General features: G+C 40.3%; 1 protein-coding gene across 1 annotated transcript in view; it reads left to right on the forward strand.

Moving 5' to 3' along the window:
• Positions 1–24,774, forward strand: part of DPP6 (dipeptidyl peptidase like 6) — a 429,771-nt gene that overhangs the window by 375,994 nt on the left and 29,003 nt on the right. Inside the window, exons 11-16 of the mRNA XM_075495503.1 lie at positions 2,228–2,351; positions 3,202–3,240; positions 12,264–12,371; positions 12,956–13,047; positions 14,648–14,695; positions 16,865–16,983. Coding sequence (XP_075351618.1) covers positions 2,228–2,351; positions 3,202–3,240; positions 12,264–12,371; positions 12,956–13,047; positions 14,648–14,695; positions 16,865–16,983 — 530 coding nt within the window. The remainder of the gene's footprint in view (positions 1–2,227; positions 2,352–3,201; positions 3,241–12,263; positions 12,372–12,955; positions 13,048–14,647; positions 14,696–16,864; positions 16,984–24,774) is intronic.

Below are 24,774 nucleotides of genomic sequence, written 5' to 3' on the forward strand. Positions count from 1 at the left end.
CACTGCACAATAACCAGTTTCAGATGACTGCAAACCCGACCACCAATGTCTTTACTGGGATGGGGAAATACATTGCAAAGCTCAGCATAACTGTACCCTTCCTGAAGGGGCTCAGACAAGTTACTCCTTTCCTTTGGGAGGGTGTAACCTGCTCTGATGTGGATGTCTGCAAATGAAGTGGTCGGGTACCTGCTGGTCTAGATTTCGTTCAATGGGAAGAAATAGGTTCTCCTTAAATCAGCTCCGTATAAAAGCTGGGAGAGGTCAGGCAAAGAGGGCTTAGGAAATGCACTGACTCCCTGTTTCTCTCCGCTGGCTGCTCCACCAGTGCAGCTGCCAGAGCTGCAGATGTTTAACATTAACTGAGATTAATCACACCTTATTGTTTCATTTTCCTCTGCAAAATGGGAAACATAAAACTTGGTTGTCCTGCAGAAGAGATGTGAAGTGAAGTAAATTAAAGACTCCACACTACTCTGAGACTAGAATAATAACTATACAAGTATCTGCAGTTGTCTGCTGTCTGGGGTATCTGTGGGCTTGATGGCTGGGAGAGGCTTCAGAGAGAAATTGAGACTCCATGTCATCTCCAGGGTGGTAGGGAAGATAATGTTTGACCTAAAATAATAATTAAAAGTTCCTGAGAAAGAACTGTGGCTCCTGTGTTCAAACAAAGAGAGGGATGTAAAAATTGAATATATAGCCTTCAAACTTTAAATTGGATTTATGGAAAAAATGCTCCAAGCCAAAATATGTACTAAATTCACATTCCTTTTCTGGGGAAACTGAATCTGCTCAGTTAATTTTGGAGAGAAAGAAGAGGAGGTTATACAGTTTAATTTTGCCTTCTTATTTTTTTCCTCTTAGGGTCTATGCTGTTGCTGATAAGAGTAAAATTACAATTTTATTTCAGGCACTGAATTTTCAGACTGCTGTTGTCTCACCTGGAAGTATCCTTCCTTCCAGTGCAGTGGATGCAATCATTAAGGTCTTTTGTTATTTTTCCCCAGCCAAATTCATGCACTAAATATTACTGAAAACTACAAAATTAATGTCCAGCTTGTTATTTTGCTAGACAAACGGGCCTTTGTTGCATTTGCCCTTTCTCTTCAGTACATGCAGGAACGCTTGCCAGAACACAAAGTACTCTCCAGTGACACAGCACATTAATTCCAATGAGAGCAACAATTCCTTATACATATTTTATGGCAAACAAATGAACTAATAAATTTTTTATAGACTGTATGCTGTGAAAAGTCATATTATGATTTAAGGATGTCTTTGGCCCACATAGCCCAGCAGTGTGTTATAACATCACCAGCTTTGTCAGCTCAGCCAGAGTTTTACCCTACAGATAAAGTGGTGAAGCCCTGAATTGCTGCAGAGGTGGACATCTGTAAGTACCACCGGAGACTGGCTCTGAGAAGGCGACCATCGGTGTATTTATTTGTGACCCTGTATTTTCCAGCCCAGCCCAGCCTAGGTGGTTCCATTGCTCACTCTTGCACGGGACTTTTCCTAAAGATATTGATTACAGGACTGTGCAGCCCACGCTGGTGATTTACTCCAAGTATTATCACAACCCGAATGTGCCCAGCAGTAGAGGACGGTACAGGGAGCGTGGGGTGGCGGTTTTGCCAATGCAAACTCTCACATCTCTGCTGACGTCTTTATGGCAACCAGCTGCATCTGCTTTACAGAAACCCTGTGTCTCTCTAAACTATATCCTTCTTGCTATTTTCCTTCTAATGCAACACTCGTGGATATTTTGGTGTATAGTAGGCATATTTAGAGGCCATTAACTCTTCATAAGCATAAAGAATCCAACCATTGGCAGTGATGGGTCTGAGTCAGCCGGTTTGTGTGCTCAGAATGGAAATTGTTTGCAATTTCTTTTCCACCTGTGCATAAATTTGTAGCTCCAGGCATTTCAGTCCTTCTTGGAAGACTGAATAGCTTGAAAGATTCTTTATCTCTGCATTCATCTCTTCTTTGAAAATGACTTTCAGAAGTGGCAGATAAAACACCCGCACAGCCCTAAAAATGTCATTTTGGGGGGTTGAAATCCATACATAAGGAAGCCTAGAGACATCAAGAGGCAGCGTTCTTAATAACCAGAGATCTCTCCTGGACCATTTGCCCGCAGCAGCCTCCGACTGCTCTGCCATGTGGCAATTCATTAGGATGTCAGTATTGTGATTTATTTTATGTATGTCTCTGTTTGCAGGGACTACTACATAACCATGGTGAAATGGGCAACCAGCACCAAGGTGGCAGTAAACTGGCTGAACAGGGCCCAGAACGTGTCTATCCTGACGCTGTGCGATGCCACCACAGGAGTCTGCACAAAGGTGGGAGAGATGAGCCAAACGCACGCGTGCCATCGGTTTTCATAACTCACACAAGGAGAAAGTATTTCAATTATTTTACCTGGTCACAAGTCATCTGGCACACATTTATGTAGGCAGACACAGAATATAAACAATGTTTGCAATATTTACTTTTTTTTTTTTACACCTTCTAGAAAGCCAGGAACACTCCGTGTGTGTGTGTAAGAGAGTGATTATTTGTCTTGAAATAACTATACGTGCACAAGTACACACACACATCAACAGTTTGTAACCTGAATATCTTTGCAACATTCTACTTTAATAGCATTATATATATTTAATGGCATTTAAAATGGCTCATGCTTATCTACCCACATTTTAATTGTAATTAATCCCTTCTATAGAGACACTAATATAAACGGCATATTGATATAACCTGTGTAAGTATTAGCAGATACCATCTTTTAAACTGGCATAGGTGTTTCCATAGTAGAAAAGTGTTCTGATATATCTCTCTCTTGAAAAAATGGTGCAATACTGATAGAGCACAGGGTAGTCTTTTCTTAACAACTTTTATTTCAACCTTTATTTATTTCTTAACATGCTTTATTTCTTTGGGGGATAATACACCTCGTGGATTTATGTGGTTTGTCTGTATGAGTAAAATGTTTTCTTGAATAAGTGCATGCTTATTCATCAGAGAGGAAAGTCAAGGAGAGCAGTCACTGGATTATACTCCTGAAGCACATATTTAAGCAGCTTCTTTGTGCTTCTGAACAACTTTTCAGATTCAGTCCAACTGCTTCCTGCACTGATAAGCAAAATGTAATACATGTGAAGTATGGTATTTAATGGTCTTGTTTTCTTTTAGAAACATGAGGATGAAAGTGAAGGCTGGCTGCACAGACAGGTAACAGTGATCTTCTCTTTGTGGTCAAGTTTTTGGTAGGCTTTTGTTTCATTGTTTTTCCCCCAAAGAGAAAAAATTATTTTTAAACCTCAGAAAGATACTTGGAAGATGGCATGGTTTGTATGGCCGGATTGATGGGCCGAGGTCAATTGTATGAAGTTTAACAAGGCCAAGTGCAAGGTCCTGTGCTTGGGCCACAACAACCCCATGCAACGCTACAGGCTTGGGGAAGAGTGGCTGGAAAGCTGCCTGGTAGAAAAGGACCTGGGGGTGTTGGTTGACAGCCGCCTGAATATGAGCCAGCAGTGTGCCCAGGTGGCCAAGAAAGCCAATGGCATCCTGGCTTGTATCAGAAATAGCGTGGCCAGCAGGACTAGGGAAGTGATTGTGCCCCTGTACTTGGCACTGGTGAGGCCGCACCTCGAATACTGTGTTCAGTTTTGGGCCCCTCACTACAAGAGAGACATTGAGGGGCTGGAGCGTGTCCAGAGAAGGACAACGAAGCTGGTGAAGGGTCTGGAGCAGAAGTCTTATGAGGAGCGGCTGAGGGAGCTGGGACTGTTTAGCCTGGAGAAAAGGAGGCTGAGGGGAGACCTTATCGCTCTCTACAACTGCCTGAAAGGAGGCTGTAGAGAGGTGGGGGTCGGTCTCTTCTCCCAGGTAACAAGTGATAGGACAAGAGGAAATGGCCTCAAGTTGCACCAGGGGAGGTTTAGACTGGATATTAGGAAATTTTACTTCACTGAAAGGGTTATCAAGCCTTGGAACAGGCTGCCCAGGGAAGTGGTTGAGTCACCATCCCTGGAGGTATTTAAAGGACGTTTGGATGAGGTGCTTAGGGACATGGTGTAGGGGTGGTCTTGGCAGTGTTAGGTTTACGGTTGGACTCAATGATCTTAAAGGTCTTTTCCAACCTATACGATTCTGTGATTCTGTGATTCTGTGATTCTGTATTATAGAAAACAGTTTCCCAGTAATAAACAAGTTCTTCTTATTGAAGATGCCACCTTGTCTGGTAGGTCCCACAGTTCATAGCCTGCAATTTACTTGGATTTAAAAGGGATAAAAAGCTGATGCTGGTGGAAATTCACCCACTGACGGTATCTGTGTGAGTCATCAGCCTCAGAGGTAGTCCTTCATACCCTGTTTTGAGACCGATGATGATTTTAAGCAGTACAGGGGTTGTTTTCTGGTATTCTAGACAGGAAAGAAGTCCACTGTTGAAAAGGGAAGATCAAAGGTCATTTTATTAAAAGGGCCTGTGTCCATTCGGAGACAAAATTATGCAGATAGGACTTTTAAGTCATTTAAGCTAAATTTGACAAAATCATCTATGTTACTCTGCAGCTATTTGCACATGTAAGAAAGGTGAAAAAAAAATTAAACTATCAATGGGGCAATTAAAACAATAAGAGCTTACATGGAGCACAGAAGGGGGAGAAACTACCTGATGCCATTTAATGTCCCGTTTTAACAGACAACTGTGTCACGTAATTCTTCTGACACGGTAACTTGTGCGTAACACTATTACTTTGTACAGCTATGTGCTTCCATCCCCCAAAATGAAATAAAACAAAGATAAAAATAAACCCTGAAAAAAAATAGAAATAGAAAATAGGATAGAAAATTTAAACCCCCAAGAAGTTTTGAGTTATGAGATTTTTCTTTTTTCTTTTTTTTAATTCCTTTTTTTTTTCCCCCCCAGAAAACGGGGTTTTTTTCAACGTATGTCTATATAAAACCTCTAGATTTCTGGCACTTAAATCTCTGGAAGATCATTTATAACATTTCCGCAGCAGTCAGTTTGTGAAGTGACCTCAGATTTGATTAAGCTGGTTTTTACAGAGAAGCTGCTGATACCAATTCAGCCACAACACTGAACTGTTTTTCATGGGATATATGAAAGCCAGACAGGGAGTAGCATGTCAGATAAAGATCTTGCACTATATTTTTCCAAGTCCAGATTTAAAGCATTTCACATTTTTGTCACAGCTTGTTCAGAGGATCCAAGAACCTGTAGAAACTGCATTACATCAGTTCACAGCAAGAACAATGATCTCTTCTGTTCCAGTGGCTGTACTACAGCAACGGGGCTATGTCTGATCCAGATAAAAATTGATTTTACAGAGGAAATAGGTTTTGTGCTCCAAGCATTTCAAATAATCTTTTGCTGGTATACTCAGGTATAGAGTAAAAATGCTGCTTAGATTCATAAGGGCAGTGTTGGCTTGAGTAGAAAACAAAAGCTTCAAAGGCAAGCCAAGTCAAGAGAAAATTAAATTGTCCATATTTTGTATCTTAAAAAAAAAAAGTACTTCAAAGGATTCATATATTTATAGTTTTAATCCTTTCACTGCTATTTACTGGGACCTCCATTAACATAGTATAGTAGAACTTGTGATTTTACGCTGCTGTGGTTCTTTAGTCATTTAGCTACTACATGGACAGGCATTAAAAGATGGTGCTTTGCCCTGAATAACTGTAGCAAATGATCTGTCAGTCTCTAACAATCCTGCTCCAGGGAAATATAGTTTGTTTTACTGCATCTCCAAACATCATATACATAGTTTGAGGTTAGAGACGGACGTTCATTACAGCCAAATGAGTCAGGCATCTCAGTACTAAACTGAGATAGCATTTGCTATGGACTTTGGAGACATTTGATACTACTCTTCAAAAGCTTTTGTAAGAGTCTGAGGAATTACAGAGCTCTTTTGCCTGTATTTCTGACAACAAAATTACTTAAAATTCTAGTTTTGACTGAATATATGATTACTAGGATAATTGTGTTTTCTATATTTACCTTTTACTCTATGACACATTACTCCAGATTGCTGGAAAGTTATTTGCATGCCATGTGTGTCTGACTATGAGAATGATGTGAAAATGTTAAATGCTAGTGCAAGTCCCCTGACCTCTTTAAGGAGGAGATGAACTGCACATTAGGCAGCCACTGAAGGAGCTGGGGGGTGTGACTCAGCTCAAGATGAAGACTCCTTGATTGAGACATTTTAATATAGGTGTACGCATATGAGCCAGGTGCCCAATTCCCCGCTGTAGTCAGCCAGTATGGTGAGCAGTGTGGTCACACAGTCAATGGACCCTAAGCATGATTCATCCCACCCTGAAGAAGACACCCACTGCCTGGTTGGCCAGCTTGTTCTGTATGCTCATTGACCAGACCTCCTTTCAAGAAGTACCCCAATTTTAAATCAATAGGACCGAGGAATGTAACTGCTTGCCTAATTCTTTAAAATACTCCTTCAAAGTACTCCATACACCTGGTTCGAAAACCATACAAGAGCTTTACCTTTTTCTTGGGAGTTTAAGTACATCTGATCTTCTTGGAATAGGGGCAGACTTCACATTAGGCTGGGAGCAGGAGACAAGGAGAGAAAAACATCAATATCAGAAGATACTCACCAGGGACATGAGGGAGTCTCCAAGGATGACAGGGATGACTTTTTTCAGCTGTCTGAAATACTGGGAGTTCTGAGATAGGGCATACGACCCATGAATTTGAATTTTGTTGTTGTAGTAGTATCTCAGTAAGACTTAATAGTCTGTGTATGGAAGGTCATAGTAAATGATCTTGTGTTCCCTTCTGGGCTCATGAATTAATTTTTTTCAAGTTCAAAAACTTTGGAGAGCCTCTCTCCAATACAGGCAAAGACAAATACTGGTGTGATTGTCTGTGTAGCTGAAAAATAGGAAAAATTACTCAAAGTATAGTGAGAAATATACAGTATTTATACAGGTTTTGCTAGAAAGTGTCTCTCAGTCCTTGTCAGTTGGTACGACCAGAATTTTCAAACCTTTTGCACAAATAAGAACAGGCACATATTCACTGAAGCTGCCCAGGGATTTTGGAAGTTTTTATTTATTTATATATTTTATTTATATATTTGCTTGTGCATTTCTGAGCATAAAAGCCAGACTGAACTTTACTCATACTTTTGCTTGAATATACAAATTCTTTGAAACAGTAATTATAGCTGTAAACAATTTTGTTTCAATTTTTGTGAAGAAGCCATTTCCCAATAGTGCTGGTGATGGTCATATACAGACAATGAGTCAGCAAGGGAGAAATAAGACCATTTCGGAGCACCTGCTGAAGATAAACTTTACTGGCATTTTAATTGGCTTATTTGTTTAATTGTGAATGGGGCCTGAACAAATTTAATTATAAACCAGGGTGCAATTCCAACTACAGCAAAGGCTGTGGGCTTTGACATTGACGTCGGCAGGACCAAGAGATTACCAGAAAATTGTTTAGAGACATATAACCTCCAAAACTGCCTGCATGGGCTGGCTGGCCTCCCCTGATAACAGTTCCTTTGGGTTGACTTTTTCTTTCCAGTCCTCCTATTTCCCTAGTGTTTCAGACCACCTCAGTCGGAAAATAAAGACTTCTGCTCTGTCAAAAGGTTGAGATGTTGAAAACCTCACACCATTTTTCTTTTACAACTCCTTTGTCTTAAAAATGACAGCATGATAACCCAGTAATGATTCTCTTATATGTAGTTAATAGGCAGTATGAAATGAGATTCTTTTAAATAAAAACAATGCTCAGAGAACCTTACAAACAGGACTGACTCTTTCACCCTGTAAAGCCCTTTTGTCATGTAAGAAGCCCATAACTGACCTGATGTTGCCCTAAAGACAAAGGATGCAGCAGAAATAGGACCCAAAGCCCCATAATTAAAATACCCAAATTCATCTGCCAGAGCTAACAAAGCAGCTTCTGGTTACAAACAGTCTTTGGCACTTAAATGAAGAGTCCTGATTTCATCCAGTGGAGGGGATTGATACCCAGAGGCATGGGCTCCTCTCCTCTTCTCTCCAGTTGATGACCCTGTATTTTGGTGGCACATGCCCTGGCTTCAGAGATGGCCATTGGTGTGGTGCACCCAACCACACATGAGCATGGGGACAGGGATGGAGGATGAAGCTCAGCATTGACCCAGGGGCTGAGTGTGGCAGGGAATGGAAAGAGATCTTCTCCCTGCACCCAAAGGAGGGGGTGACTTCATTGCCACAGTAATGCTGATGGACATTTATAATACTTTGTTGGATTGCAATGAACTTTTTACCAAAATGCAAAGAGTGAAAAGGATTTATGTCACACCTATCTCTTTATCAGAGCTATTGCCCTGTGACACTTAAAGTATTGGGATCTTTCCCTGAAAGAATAAATACTACAGAGCAAAATCATTAATTTTGGGATCTGAGCAAAGGTGGATCAGAGAGAGAGGGCAGAAGGCTCTGCTGAGGAAAGGAAAAGGCATCAGAGGAGAGATTAGAGAGGGATTGGGTTATTCAGATTAATTGGTTTCCTGTTTAAAACTCAAGGATGAACCAGAAAAACATAATTCTCATGGAAGTGTAATCCTCAGTCAGTAATAAAACCAAATTTCAAAGAATCTGTTTTCCCACTGATTTCTGTGAGGATATACGTGGAGTCCAGCCAAAAGCGTATGAAGCACTGTACTCTAGAAGAGCAGGAGGCAGGGAGTGTGTTGAACCATGACAGCACAGACAGACCAGGTTGGAGCTGCAGCCTGTGGTGCTGCAATATGATAAGCATTTGACCCATGTTAATGTGTGGGTGGTTTTCGTGGTGCTGTACTTATGGGTCCATGTGGCTTTCACACGCTCCAACCCACCATAAAGTGGGTAATTTCTCTTTCAAATGTTTGTCCCAGTCTACATTTGATCATGCAGATCCTCAAGGTCAGAGACACTTGCGTACTCCCCACCATCCTGCATGCACCTTGCCTTTCCTTCTTTCACTGGAGGAGTCTTCCTCAGGTGGCTGCAGATCCAGTGATGCTCACTGACCCCTCTCCAAACACAAATGAATACACACTACTTTTTTTTTTTTTAATTGTTTTTCCTTACTCCAGGAATTCATGCCCCTCTCTAAGACCTACAGAAGCTCAGACTGCATTTAGCATTGTCCCCTCATTCATCCTGATTCTGCCAAACTTGGGATAAGCCTTTGAGGCACTCCTTGGTTTCTTCTTCTCCTGACCATTTGCAGATACACTGACCTGTGTTGCGCAACTCTGAACTCCAGCACTGATCCCTCCAGGAGTCACAGTACCCTCCAACAGCCTCCCATCACCTTATCTCTTCCAACAAAGCTGAAGTCTTTGGTGGTATCATTTTGATACACAGCAATAAACAGGTTGCTGGAAATAGAGTCACTGTCTCTTTCTTTTACTGATAGTGATGCAGGTTGGTTAGTCCCACCAATTCCTTCTCCAGCCACAGGGTCATCCTTTGTTTAGTGATTATTCCTTCAGCTCTGAGGTTGACTGGGTAGTCCTCAGTTCCAACCACCTATTTCTTTCCTTCTCCACCCTGGGGACAATCACCCATCGCAGGTGAGCAGCTCTGAGTAGATCTGCCTCCTGAACCAGGCCACTGTCTGTACACAGAGGTCCCAGAAAGGCAAATGGGATCAGGGACCCACACTTCCTTAGTCAGATTTAAGCTTCAATTTAAGATGCTGTGGAACCATACAAGAGTTACCTTATTTTTTTTTCCCCTTATACCTGAGTCTGAGAGCACTGAGCTACTGCTATGTGTAGCTGACATGAGGACAGCTTTGTTCTTCATCTGCACAAAGCAGAGAATTTCTGGAAACTGGACTTAACTGTTTGGGTAGAATTCATCTAAATACAGAGATCTAGCTGAGCAAAAAGACAAGAGCAGCCATAAGGACTTAAGAAGTGCCCAACTGAGTCTCACCGCTGCTTCCTCTGCTCTGTCATTCTGTCTTTAGCAGGCACAGCAGCTGATGGTATTTAAGGACAGTGTGTGAGCTGGCTGCTTTCCGCAGTCCAGTCCTCTCATATTTCACCACCATCTACAATAGAAAGATTACAGACATTTGAGACTATATCAATGTGTATTCCCTTTAGGATCTGTTAATGAATCATGAGTTTGTTCAATCCTTTTTTGTGACTTTTGATACCAGCTGCTTCCATAAGCCTCCTGTGGCAAAAACTTCCAGAAATTCCCTACCTGCTGCATAGGAAAAGTATTTTCTTTTACCAGTGTTAAACTGATCTCCTGTTATTTTCAAGGAGGGCTCTTCTGTTGTAGTGTTGTGGGATTCAGTCAATAATAGTCAGCCAAAGGCTCAAACTGTTTGTTATCACATGCAGGATATTTTAATTACATGCCCAGTGTAGCTCTCCACAGTATAAAATCCTGCTCCAAAAGCCTTTCAGCGTGACGTCTCCCCCCACTTGCCATCCGGGATAAGTCACCATCTCTGTCAAGGTTTTAACCAAAGTTCTGGTTGTATTAATGTGTTGTCTTTCCAGCAACAGGAACATGCAAACAGGCTGTCTCATAACATCAGCCGAGTGCTAAAGCCTCGCATCTGTCACCCGTGCCGTGTACCTCCTTCCCCTGTAATTCTGAATGAATCTCAAACTAATCTGCACAATGCCTGCTCTCCCTGGCAGAGACATATTGCTGGAATATATAATGCAGTAGGCATGGATAGAGAAATGCAGGGTGAACTCATTGCTATTTACCTCAGTAAAGGAAAACCTGTCAAGCAGAAGGTTTGCCCAAGTTATCATAGTTGATTTTCAATGAGTTTTCTCCTGTCACAAAAGACATTTGGAAATAATATAGAGTTTCATGTTTCAAGTTTCAGAACAATGTCAGCGACAAATGAAACCATTATTTCATAGAGCTGCAACAAGCTGTAAATGGGCAAGTTTTAAAATATACTGAAACCTAAGCAGGGGAAAATAATAGGAAAACCAAACAGTTTGAACACCTAGTACAGTGTTGATAAATCTCATAAATAGTAGAAAAGACTTAATCAGTAAAGAACTGGGATCAAAGGAACATACAGTAAGAATAATGTGTTAGCTTATGAGAAATAAAAATGTTTATTTCTTTGCTGTAGGTGTTTGCATTAGCCATAAGTCTCCCTGTAGAATCAAGTTCTTGCTGGTTCAGTGTGGTATCTTGGCATGTGCCAAGCAGAAAGCCAGGGTGTTTGATAAACACTGAACCAAAGGAGGGCCCAGAAGAGGCTGAGCAAGTCTCCCTGTTGACTGCCCTTGAAGAAGAAGGATCCATGAAGGTGGCCCAGGGCAGGCAGGGCTCAGCCGGTCTCCAAAAAAGCGTGATATCACAGGAGAGGTTCAGCAGAGTTTCAGCTCTTGTTTTAAGATGCAGAGAAGAGGACCTTCATCTAGCCAGTTCCCTTGGTACAGTGCTACTGTGCCACGCCATATGGACCATCCTGCTGCTTTCCCTTGTAATCTGCTGTTCAACCATCTCCTGCAGTGCAGACTTCACATGTGCCTCGGGGTTCCTGTACCAAAAGAAAACAAAGACCCTCCCAGGAAATGCTTGCTTGCCATATGTGGTGTTTGATTTCCTTCTGCTGAGCCTCTTCTATCTCTGGTTGAAAGTTCTAGTCACCCAATAAAAGTCAATCATCATGTTCACCTGGGAGCTCTGTGTCAAAGACAGTTTTGCAAGATCCCCTCCCCTTCGTAAATAATTCAGTGAAATAAGCATTTGTAAGAGAGTAGGAAAAGACAGCCGTTAGATGCTGTTAGCTGTGTTTCCTTGAGGACAGGAATAGATCAGTTCTTCCAGCAGAGTAAACAGGGTTTGTCATACTTGTGCCAACAAGGTTCAAACCTTTTCTAAAGGCTTTATTCCAACTGCCCCGAGCAGTCAGCTGTGTAAGTGCACTTTTTGCTTTGCAAATGGGAATTGACTTTATAGCAAAGGAACTCTCCTTGCTGCCTGTCTCCCTGTCTTCCCACAGCTGAAAAGTATCTGCTTTCTGGAGAGCAAGAAGCAAAAACCTTCAAAACTTCCTCTAGTTTTCAGTGGGCTTTTTGTTTGCCCCAGGGGGCTGTTAAAGAGGACTCTCTATTTCACTGTGAATTAATTTCACAGGGTTTTGCAAGCACTGAGCAATTTTAAATACAACAAATTAATGGTAATACAACCCTTAAATTTGCTGTTTACAGAATGAAGAGCCTATTTTTTCCAAGGACGGGCGGAAGTTTTTCTTTGTCCGAGCCATTCCCCAGGGAGGACGTGGGAAGTTCTACCACATTGCCATGTCGTCATCACAGGTGACTCGCTGCTACTTCTTTGGGTCTTACCTGCAATAGAAAGCAATAAAAAGTAGTATCTGTGCTTGTACCAGTGAGACTGGAAGGTGCAAATGTAGAATGTGGGTCTTGTGCATAAAAGAAAACCTTCAGTGATGATTTATTGGGCATAAGATAACATGAATTTCCAAATGAGATACTGAGAAGAAAAAGGTCAGTCAACTGTCTCTTTCCAAACAATATCATTGCTTTGTTTTGGTTTTTTAATGCCTTCTTAGTTGTACAGAAATAAGTAAATCCCTGCACTGCCATAAAGGATTAATCAGAAGCTCGTGGGCACGCTGGATTACAGGAAGGTGTTTGAAGCTGTTCTGTGCTGAATTCATCCCATTATCTTCAGTGGGGTTGTGGTTAAGATGATTCTGACTGTATTATTTCTATGCCTGCAGACTCACAGAAATAGCAGGGGGAAGGGTGGAGATTGCAGGTGCATAGTTTATCTTTAATAGGTAATGGAGTCAAAAAGCTGCCTTTTCAGAAGAGAAGCTTTGCTCAGATATCTTCTTTTAAGAATAAAAAACGTAATTCTCTCTTCTTTTTGGCAGCCCAATAGTAGCAGTGATAACTTACAGTCTATTACATCTGGCGATTGGGATGTGACAAAGATACTGGCATACGATGAAAAGAAGCATAAAATGTAAGTAAACTTCGGTCTGACAAATCAGGCTTCCCTTGTTTAGCCCTGGACTATGGGGTTAGTTACAATGGTGTTGTATATGCATCTGCAATGTATGAGCATAAGGAGATGGCGATAAGAGAGCAGGAGAAGCCGACTGTTTTGGCTTAATGTCTCACACCATTCCATATATCTTGTCTTATTTTGGTTTTCTCTGTATAGATCAAACCTTTGTTTCTGTGACTATTAAATACATTTGTGTAGAGGAGTGATTTCCCCTGCTGCAACTTCTGATATCTGAAGTCTATTTTCATTGACTACCTAGACAGTCAGTTTTAGAAAGACTCCTTTATTGACCTGCAAAAATATCAATGCATTAGGAAAAAAGTATTTAGTTAGAATACCAAAAAAAACCCTTCTTCATACTTGCCCTTTATGCTTGTAAAATAACTTCTGTAAATGTTTACTTTGTAAAATACATTTCAAGAAATTACATAAGAAAATGTTTGGAAGTTTTTCTGGAATCGAATACCATATAGATTCCTTTCCAGCCAAAGTTTCAGCTAGATACAAGGCTCTCACCTCTCAGTTTCTTAAGCTGAGTAAAAAGACTCTGGAATATGATAAATGTTGAATGATCATTAAGAGCACGATGCTCCTTCCAGGTTTTGAATGCCCTCAATTACCAATAACTTCACTACAATATAAGGGACTTTACCACTTGGCAGAGCTAAGTAGCAAACTAGCACCAAAGTCTTATTTGCATTTTAACTGTCCAGCCAAGCAGATAATACCACGTCCAATTTGTGCAATCAAAATGTACATCTAGGCAAGTGCAGCTCATTGGAAGCCGATCAGCTGGGCTGAACATCCTGCCTGACGCATTAGTCACCACACAGACGCTACAGTCGCTCCTGCAGTCTGTCATTATCCACATGAAATGCTTCTGGGGGATCAATCTGTACCCTGCCTGTTGGACTGAGATTGGCCACCTCTAGCCACATCCGCTGATCCAAGGTCAAGAAAACTACCTCACTGTGGCCCTCAGAAGCTGTCTCCACACAACAGGGCTTTCGTTGCTTAGCCAGAAAGAGTTCACCACGGTCTCGGCACAAAACGAGGGCAATGAAGTAGTCTTCAGCTTCATACTCTGTCTTCCTGAAAGTCCAACTCCCTTTTTCAAAGAGGGCATTTCAGTGGGTTTTGCATCAGACCCCGGTTAGCTATCTATCTGGGCAAAGAATAAAAAGTGGTCAGAGAAGTAAAAACTGGTTCTAGAGAAAAAAAGAAAGGTTTTTAAAGGAAATTCTGAGCCATAAATCTCGAGGTAAAAATGTAAGGTCTTTCACTTCATCACTTGATCCTTTTTGATCTGCTGACATGACCAGTCTAGGACCCAAACATTTCCATCCTTGTTTTAACTGCCGTGTAGCCCACGACATACTTGCTTGAGCCTCTGCAGTGATGTGTCCCTCTGTATGTTTTTCTAATTCAGCTTAAATTTTCCTTGCCTTTACAAGACCAGGAAAATGGTGATGTAAATGAAGATGTTTTTGTTTGAGATACTTGTAAACACCCTTCTAATGATACAATTGCCTTTTGATTTTTTTTTTCCTCCCAGTTATTTCCACAGCACAGAAGATTTGCCAAGGAGGCGACATTTATATAGGTATGTGCTTTACTAACTTCACATACAGAATTTCCTATTTTTTCAGTCTTGTGCGAATCATAACATAAGTGATTGCAATAGAAACGGTTTCTTATGTGTTTGTCTTTAATGGCATTGCAAGATCTTGCAATGTATCCCTGGAATAGACAGAACAGCATAACAATGGTGAACAAAATGCTTGACATTTTGAAATGTTTTACATTTAGCAATTTTCTCATTTTATTGAAAATTTTAAATTGGTCTCAAGATTGCTAAACTGTCACAAAACTTTCCAACAGAACTGCTGAACACTTGAAAGAATTCAGAATTCCCTAAAGTAATGGTATAAACTGTTTTTATATTTCTAGATAGCAGTTTTCATGGAAATTTGATAGCACCTCACCTCTTCACGAAATTGAAAAGAAATAACAATATGTTATGTTCGCAAATGTTTTTCTGCAATTCCAGATGACTTTAGTATCCTCCGTTTCTGTATGATGAATAAAAGGCTGGTGTATAGTAAGCTATTGGTAGTGTAGCTATTGCGAAGTATTGTGGGAGCAGATTACAAAGGGGAGGAAACCTGAACTTTTAAATAATCATTTTGGAATCATTATTCCATTTGTCGTATTTTTCTTCTCAATCTCTCTGCTCTCATCTCAGCACGTGCAACGAAAGGCAGAGCTGGTGATAGCATCAGTTGATAAGAGACAGTCAGTACGTTTTCCTTGTCTAACATGATGTCATACCTTTTTTTCCTCAGTGGGAAGGAAACTAGAGCAAACTAAATTACCTGTAATTGAATTATTTTTTCCTTTTGAGACCTCTATGCTTGTTCATTGCACTCCACAGTTTTTTTGAGAGTAGCTCAGCTCAGTGTTTATTTTCTCGAAGAAAAAACAATCAAAATTATATTGACCATTCATTTCCATTGAAATGGGAATAAAATCTCATTTTAAAAGCTGAGTCCAGGCACAGCTGCTCAAGAGCTGCTGGCATGAGTCAAAGTGCTTCCCACCCCTCGCTCGTCTTGGCATGCAACTCACCCTGGTGCCTCATTAACCTCACCTCCCCACATAGGCAACAGGGAAAGAGATGCCCAAAATCTCCATGTCCTTGACCTTACTTTGATTATGCAGTGGTCTTGGCCTCACTTCAGGTATTTGATTTCCTGCATTGGGTAGTTTGACCATCTCTAATCCCAGCCCAAGGGTGTCAGCTCAGCAGCATCCTTGGCATGTGTTCATTGACAGAGCTCTACTGGAGCTCTGACAGCTTATATCAGATGAAGATCTGGGTTTTGTTTTTTGTTTTCCTTTTTGTGTCTGATTTAGTAGCTTGTAAACAGGATTTAAGCCAGAGACATGACTTGAGCCTAAACAACAACTCAAGACCTACTCAGTTCAGTCTCTATGGCTTGAAACAGGTTGTTCAGCCTCATCTCTTTCTACCTTGAAATAGTAGCAAAAACACTCATCTGCTTTACAGTAATACTGGACATATCTATTAGCTAATATTCTTGAAGCATTTTGAAGTTTCAAAATGCTATAGCAGTGCAAAATGTTATTTATTATTTGCTAATAATCTGTAATTCATTCTTCAACTTACAGTAGACTCTTACAAAACACTTCTGAGCATATGGACAGGCCACATTACCTTCTTCAAAAAACAGACCCCTAAACACAATCTTTTCTTTCCACTTGGGTGTTGTAAGAGCAACTATTTAAACCCAAAAAAAGGGCTTTGGCCTCTGAGGCAGCTGCTAGCAAATCGGACCAGTGAGGCAACCAGTAAGAAACTTAAAGAAAGCAATTCCAGCTCTTTATTGTCTGTTATAATGTAAGTAGGTGTAGAAATACCGCTGCATTGTTTCATGCCTTCATTCATCGAATTATGACTTCCTCTTGTGGAATTGCAACCATCGTTTTCTTTCAAAAACTATACCTTCCTTCATAACCACCTGACCTTGCAAAAAAGACATCAGTATCCTTTTATATATTCTCCATTCAGGCAAAAAAAAAAATCCATTACTGCTATTTAAACTCAACCAAATGGAAATACTTTGTCTCTTACTAATGTTGGACACATTATATTTATTTTCTGATTCTACAGTACAGTAAGGTTCAAGTAATGTTGCTTCCAGATAACATTTGCTCAGTGACCTTCATGGACTTGTATTAACTTTTTCAGCGCAAGCACAAATGGAAACTTCAACAGGCGGTGTCTGTCTTGTGATCTGATTGAAAACTGTACTTATTTCAGTGCATCCTTCAGTCACAATCTGGAATACTTCCTACTGACATGTGAAGGTATGTTGGGTTTTGTTATTGCAGTTGTTGTGCCTAAGGATAGGATTTAGAGCCGGCATTGATATCTTTAGATATCTTGTGTACCTGTGGGCAGCTTTGAAAGACTGCCTATAAATATCTGGGTCACTTTGCTTTTAAAGCTTTATTCTTAACATTTTTTTCTTTTGTGTATTTTTATTTTTAACTAGAAAGCAGATGTGTGCAACCTTTTTCTGTGCATATCTGACTATTGAAGATAGATTCCTTTAGCCGCTCCAAGCATCCTTAAGTTAAAGTAATAGCAAAACCTAGAGGAGATAAAACGTCAGAAAGTTTGTGAGAGAGAAACCAGCGTGGTGGGATTAGCTGTGGGTGACTGGGACTGAGTTCCAAATGCATCCACTTGTACCAGTACTGTGAGCAGGGGGATTCAAAGTAAATAACTTACAATGAAAAGGTGGTTTGCCAAGAAAAGGCAGTTTGCAGAAAGCTACCTAATGGACAGTGTGAGTACAGAATATCTAGTGTTTCACTGCTTGTTCATCATCAATTTCCCTTTGCTTGGAGCAATCTATAGGTCTGACATTTTCAACACTAGAAATCTGCCTTACAGTATCCAAAGGGCTAAGGATACAGGGCATTTCAGGAGAAGAGTTGTAAAAGTCAGCTTTCTCCAGCTCTGTTAAGAATAAATGCAGAACTCCATAGCATTTAATCCTATGTAATTGAATTCTGCTTAATTCTCCTAAATTGCACATACAACGCATGCACGCAGAACAGGATCGCAGCCCCCCATGGCACGCGTTATTCTTACTGGTCATCTGCTGCTATGGCTGAAGCTGCTCAAATGGCTGCAGGCCCTTTAAAGCAACTATTGCAAAGCAGCAAGCCAACAAGAAATGCCTTATTTTCAACAGCTCAGGAACAAACAAACGTGTGTTGTTTAGGAACAAACATAAAAAAAAAAAAGTAGCTGTTGTACAGCAGCTTTAAGTACTTCCTCTGCTGAACGTCAGCAGTCTGTTTGGCAATGCACGGAGTGCCCCTTCTCTGACTGGCAAATATTCACTGGTGCCAGTCACTGTTTGTGGTGAACACCAAGGATAAAGAAGAAGTATTTGAGATGGCAAAATGGGAAATAACCAGGATAATCAAGATAAAGTGGAGAAGTAGAATGGTTAACGTGATACCAAGAAAAACATCTGGACATGGACATTTGTAAAAACATGTTCTGCCCCAAGGAAAGATAGACTGTATTTTGGGGTCATTTATAGGTATTCTTAAAAAAATAGCTTGAAATACAGTACAGTGAAATAGTATTGATGGTACGACAGACTAATTAACTCAACGGACTACATGTAAATCTCTGAACCTATAATTATGGCAGACATATGCAGAGAAATGTAATTTTCCACTAAACATTCAGTTCTGTAGTAAATGTTATTAAGTTTATGAAGTTTGTCTCTTTACAAGAAAAGCCCTGTATTTCTTTCTTGTTGTTTTCATTTCAAGAAAAGCTGTCAATACCTACTAGAGACAGTGTCCATTTCCCTTACACCAAGATAATTGTTTTACCATAATTAGAAGCATTTATGAATAACAAGATTAAGGTTTCTAAGGGTCTTATCAACAGTTATGAGGTGATATGTTTGTATTACATTATAGCTCATTCACAAAAACCTGCAGTGATAATTGAAGAGATTAATGGGTTTTATTATTGTGTACATTAATCCAAGTACACAAGATAATGATTTTGCATAACAAACTGTGGGCCAGATTCTCAGCTGCTGTAAACAATACCTCCATTATAAGGTCATTAGAGTTAGATCTGCTTATATCTGCTGAATATATCTTTGTCTGAATTTTCATTATATAGGACTAAATTCTCAAACTGTAATCTCAGCGTAGCACAAATACAGCACAGCTTGAACTATGGACCTAATGTCAATGTCTCCATTCAGATACCTTTGCAAAATATGTATACATGAGAAAATACAGAGAACTTGGTAGGATTTCCATTTTCAATGATTTTATAAAAGTATCAGTCCATTACATTTTGTGGAGTTATTCCTTATTTACTTAACTGAAAGTGAGAGGTCTTTCAACTCCTTTGCTTTCAAGCAGTTTACAGGAACAACATTTCTTCTTAGCACACTTTGTGTAGGATCCATCTAACTTCAGATATTTGCAATGGGTACATTTACAGCAGAGACAACTCCCTTTGGGTCCTGTTACAGCTGATGTGGGTCAGGTCAGTGGAAACATCTGTTCTGGCTGAAATGCAGACTTCTGGATAAAAGTAATCGTCCCCTCAGACTTTGGTCACACAACTAGGGTAGAGCTGTTGTGTTCCACGCCCAGGGAAGTGGTTGAGTCACCATCCCTGGACGTATTTGAAAGACGTGTAGATATCGTGCTCAGGGACATGGTTTAGTGGTGGACTTGGCAGTGCCAGGTTAATGGTTGAACTTGATGATCTTAAAGGTCTTTTCCAACCTAAACGATTCTATGAGTCTGTTTCTACGATTCTATGACAAGTGTTTGTCTTACAACGTCTGCTGTCCAAGGGCTTCTGCCAGGAGTTCCCACCTCTGCTTCCCCAAAAAATCACAGTTGCAGTCGATGTTAATGACCAGACAGTGGCAGACAGTACCTATTGCTGTTTGGTGCTTTCTCCTCCATCTACGTTGTATAAAAGCACCCAGAGTTCAGGTCTTGCTGTATACTCTGTGACCGCCTATAAAAGTGTGTGTTTGTAGCAGTAACTGGTGTATGACTTTGTCAGACCCATATGTATCTTCAAAGGTAGCTAAACATAAAAGATTTTGCTCTGATCAAGCCTGTAATAATTAAAAAAAAAAAAATGTATTTTCTCAGCTTTCCACAGGACAAATGCATAGGCAAATATTTATGGCTTGAAAGCAATTTAACCTCCACCATACCTCAGTTTCACTCTATTCCTTTTATTAAGTTGCATTGTGATCTTCAGTTGCAAACTTTGCTGACTTTAGAGACACAGATATGACTGTGGCTCAGCTTTACCATTCTAAAATGGATGGCAAGGTTTGTAAGATTTCATTAAGCAACCCATGCTTATAAAGTACGCTGTGATACTTAAATGAAAGGCAAAGGAAAGGGAAAACAGATATCTTAAAAAAAAAAAAAAAAAGACAAACAAGAAAGGTCTAGCATTGCTCATTTGGTCCCAAACGTCAAGAGTTGGAATTTTCTACTCAGTGCTTTGCTACCTTAGAGGCAGCATATAATTGTCTTAAAGGATTTTTTGCTGTCCTGCAGACTATGCTTAACAGCAGTGCTACCTGGCACAGACTGAAATGAGAGAAGTATGCTATAATAAAAGGTAACCTCTCTTTCAAGAGGACAATGTAATGCTTACTGTCAGGAGGCAACATTTATTGCAATCACTCAGTCCCAGAAGGCTAGTTACCTTCTTTTTCATCTAATTTTATATGCTCATGATTGAATTACTGTAGCAGGATCTAAGGAAACATGATGCTTTGCAGACTGCTGTTAGATTATCTCCTCTAGACACTGTCGAAAAAGCAATATGGGCTGCAGCAAGGTCACTCCTACTGTCATTTTCATGATAAAATATGGGCTTACGCTTCTGTTTCATAAACCAGCACAGGCACTGCCACTGATTTCCTCTAAGATAAACAGAAAGAAGATCTGGATAGAAGGGTTTTGCTACTTTATACATAAATTTAATTGAGGACAGGGTTTTCTCATCTGGAATGGGATATAAAATTCAATTGCATAGAGAAAAAGGTAAGAAATTACAAGTTTTGGCTGTGGAAAGCAATTTATTCCTGTTTCTTTAGTGGGGCTCAGACATGTATGGTGCAAGGCTGAATGACACTGAGACAATAAAGCACCAAAGCCCATTTTTAGGTGATAGCTCCTTCTCCCCTGAAGGATGAAGCCTTATCAACAACTACCACTGTAGTCAGCTGTGTAGTGTTTTAGTATTTCCATTTTAAATAGGTGCACCTTGTCTTCCATGACTCCTTCCCTCGCTCCCCAGTGTAACCTGCCAGCAATATTAAAACTTGAGTCCTAATGAGGTTGTTCATGGGGGGAAAAAAGGATGTGCAACCATTTCTGTTGCAGGCTAACTAATACTCTGCCACTCTGTAGCAGGTTTGGTTACAGCATCTTCACTCATAAAAAATCTGTGAAGTCACTGAGGCTTTTGCTTGAACACACAGAACTGGCAAAGATTTTCTGGATCCTGGAGTTCAAGTCCCTGCTGCTGCCGACAGCGGCATCGTAGCATCCTTTACATTAGTTGGTCGGTCTCCATCAACTGACCTCAGCCATAAGCTGATCTTGGCCTGCTCAATGCACTTGGGGAAGTGTGAGGTTTCCCACAAAGGGTTAATGCCTTCTAGCTTTGAGACAAGAGGAATAGTGAGGAAGACCTCTGGCACATGCATACATTACTGCAATTAATGCCACTTAATACATGATGAAAATGATAGGAGGATGTGTTGTTCATGGAATACCTACCAGCCTGCTAATTAAAATTCTCCATAATCACGCATTATCAGGAAGGGATTAATCATTTTTAGGGATGGCACAAAGAAAATTGGTAGTTACACAGAGGGGAGAGGACTGTAATGAGGGCTAAGAGAAAACTATTGTCTCATGCTCGGCATGGTTGCTGGTGATAGAGAGGTGCCTTTGCCACTGCACTGTGTATTATCCTTTCATTCATTGACCGATTTGGGGAAAAACAGCTTTCACTTTGAAAAGAGACAACAGCGTAACTTAGAACAGGGAACACTATCTTCTTCTATAGGTCTCAAGTCCTTCCTTCTTTTCCAAAACCAGTAAGATTGTTTTGATTCAAAATACCATAAAATCACTATAGTTTATCCTAGCTTTTTGAAGATTATCTCTGCTGGAACCTATGTTTGTAGCTGACTGGAAGTCTTTACTGTCAGTATTTTCCAGGTCAAATGACTTTTAAGCTGTCTCTCTCTTTGGAGAAAGGAAAATAGACTCTTCTAACAAAAATGTTAAAATATTATCACCTGATTTGGATGTCCTCTGTAGCACTGTGGTTATCAGTAGCTTAGCCCTAGATGCTGTAGATCAGTAATCACGGGTAACAGGAATGAAGTCATTTCTGCCTTTCCTAGCAGGCAATTTTGTAGCTGTAGAGCAAAATGGTATGTTGTAACTGAGCTGTGCTTGATAAAATAACTAAAGAACCAATGGGAAACCGATTTATCTGGGTATACATCTGCTTTTGCCCAGGTATGTCCTCTGAGCCAGCAGCCACGATGACAACAGCTCTGTAAGTGCACTCCTGGCCCTACAGTGCTGAAGGATGCCTATAGGCCTGGGAAATAATTAAAAATAGGATTTATAGCTCTTAGGTCTTGCCAAATAAAACTCTGGTTCAGTCCCTAAACGGAGAACAAGTGGTGCAAAAGCACAGGGTAGGAAAATGTTGCAATTTAAGGATTTTCTTTGAGAGTGATTGATACTAATGAAGAAGCAATGCAACAAAATTAGTAATAATCTGAGTCAAGTTCCACATACCATTGTACATGTAATTCTTTCTGTCTGTGTATTTATGAGTTTTAAAGACAAGTGCTGCAAGTTCATTCTTTCTAGAAGCAACATGTAGCTATAAACTTCTTAGCTCCTTAAACTGTTTCTTGAGAATGTAATTATTTTCTTTCCTTCCTCTTGGTGGAGTATGGAAGCACCACCTAGACATGGGAACACTTAGGGAGCATTCCTTGCTGTTTCCACTTATTAGATTTATTCTGAGTATTGAAAAGTCCCTTTATTATTCTACATTTATTTTATTTTCCAGATTTTTGTTGGAGTCGGCAAAGACTTTCACTGCCAAGTTTCGTCAAATCATCTGGCTCTGCTTCATGGCAGGTTGTCCTGACCTTGGTTTTAATCACTTTTTAACACTGCAGAGTCCAGAGCACAATTTAGCAAGGTTCAGCCTATCCAGTATGGAGAGGTCTAAAACCACATTTTGGAATCATTTTACAAATCAAGATTTTTCTGCCCTCTGATGTGGTTGCAGCACAAGCTCCTGCCCACACGGATGATACAAGTCTGAAATGTATGGTTACACTTCCAGAGGATACCATATACACAGAAATTTTTAGTGTAGGCAAAAGACATTAAGTGAAATCATTAATTTGTCATGAGGGCTGCTTTAGGACAATGCATCAGCTCAGCATTTATGTTTGTTGGGACCAGGATTCAAAAGAGGGCTCATGTCCTTGATCAATGCAATCTTTCTAAACCTGGTTAGTGACTGCTAACTAGCACCTCTCCAGCTTTCTTTTAATAATGTGGCAAGGGCTTTTTACTAAAACCTGCTAGCTAGGACTGCTGTGCAAAAGAACTTTTAAAGGAGGCTGGAGGTCATCCGAAAAGTGGGAAAACTGGGTCGTTAATGCTGCCTTGTGTGGTGCATAGCCCAGTGCTGGGCAGCGTGAGATAAGCTCAGCCAACAGCCAGGTGGGTGGGAACATCCTCTGAAGCGGCAGCATCCAGCACCATTACCATGGGCATCGTTCAGCTCAAGGATTAAAAAACCATTTTTAAATGTGAATAAACATAAAATTCTGGGCATTGTTTCTAATATTGTGTCTATACTTAGATGCCATTACGATAGATATATATTTTGGAAAATCACCCAGTATTTTATTGTCTCATGGGATTACCAGCTGATTTGGATAGACTTGAATGCATTCCAAAGAAAAGCTAAATTAAAACCAATGAAGTGCTTGGATTTGTTGATGAATTTCACTGTAACAAAGTAACATTTTATTTTGCCCATCTTCTTATGGTTTCAGTCAGTTTCATCTGCACTTATTATAATGCTTTAGGGAACTTTTTTCCCTGAAAATCCCATAAAATCCTAGAAGTATGAGTTTTAATCAACAAACATCTTCACAAAGATGTACTAGTTTTAGTATATCAGTCATGAGAAATTTTTGTCTGTAACATTTGTGACAAAAAAACAGGGGCTTCTACTGCCAGGGACTTACTTTCTGAATGAAAGTGTCTGAATCCTTTCTGCGTCAATAAAGAAGATCATGACATTTGTATTTCACCGTGAGTGAATCAAACCACATTTTGCTTCGGTTTCTCCATTAATATGAGGGGGCCATGGGGTCATCACAGAGACATTACTGGCAGCAATTTGTACATCTATGTTACTTTGAACAGGAAGAGCTTAATATTATTAATATCGCAGGATAATTCTATATTGAAATTTATCAGGGAAGAGGGAATAGAAGTTTTATTGTTGGTAAAATAAATACTACATTAAGTGTTTAATTTGAGTTATGGAAAGACGTGTAAAGCCCTTTGCAACCTTTCCCCAGCTGATCATTTTCATGCTTTTACCAAGTGGGGAGCAGAGGTACAGTGAGAATTAGTGGCTTGCCTATGGCCACATCTTGAGTCAAGTATCGTGACCCCCATTTCCTTCCTCATATTGCAAGACAGCACTCCAAGGAAAAGCGCCATTGGCTACTGGAACAGACCAGGAATGTGTCTAGCTCTGTAGTCTGTCTCCATCACTGGATGGTGCATAATTACCCTCTTCAGGATTTTTGCAATAATGTACCCATCAGGGACGTGTCTGCCCAGCTCCTGCAATAAGAGGTTGGCTCATGCCTTCAGGCAGGAGAATAATGAACCTCTTTCTACATCTTTCTCAGTTCCTTCATTTAATCAGACCTTTTAACCTGTGCCATTTGGGCCAGACCTACCATCCCTGGAAAGCAATGGAAAACTGGAAGA

The sequence above is a fragment of the Mycteria americana genome, chromosome 2, assembly GCF_035582795.1.
Source record: "Mycteria americana isolate JAX WOST 10 ecotype Jacksonville Zoo and Gardens chromosome 2, USCA_MyAme_1.0, whole genome shotgun sequence".
NCBI classification, from domain to species: Eukaryota; Metazoa; Chordata; class Aves; order Ciconiiformes; family Ciconiidae; genus Mycteria; species Mycteria americana.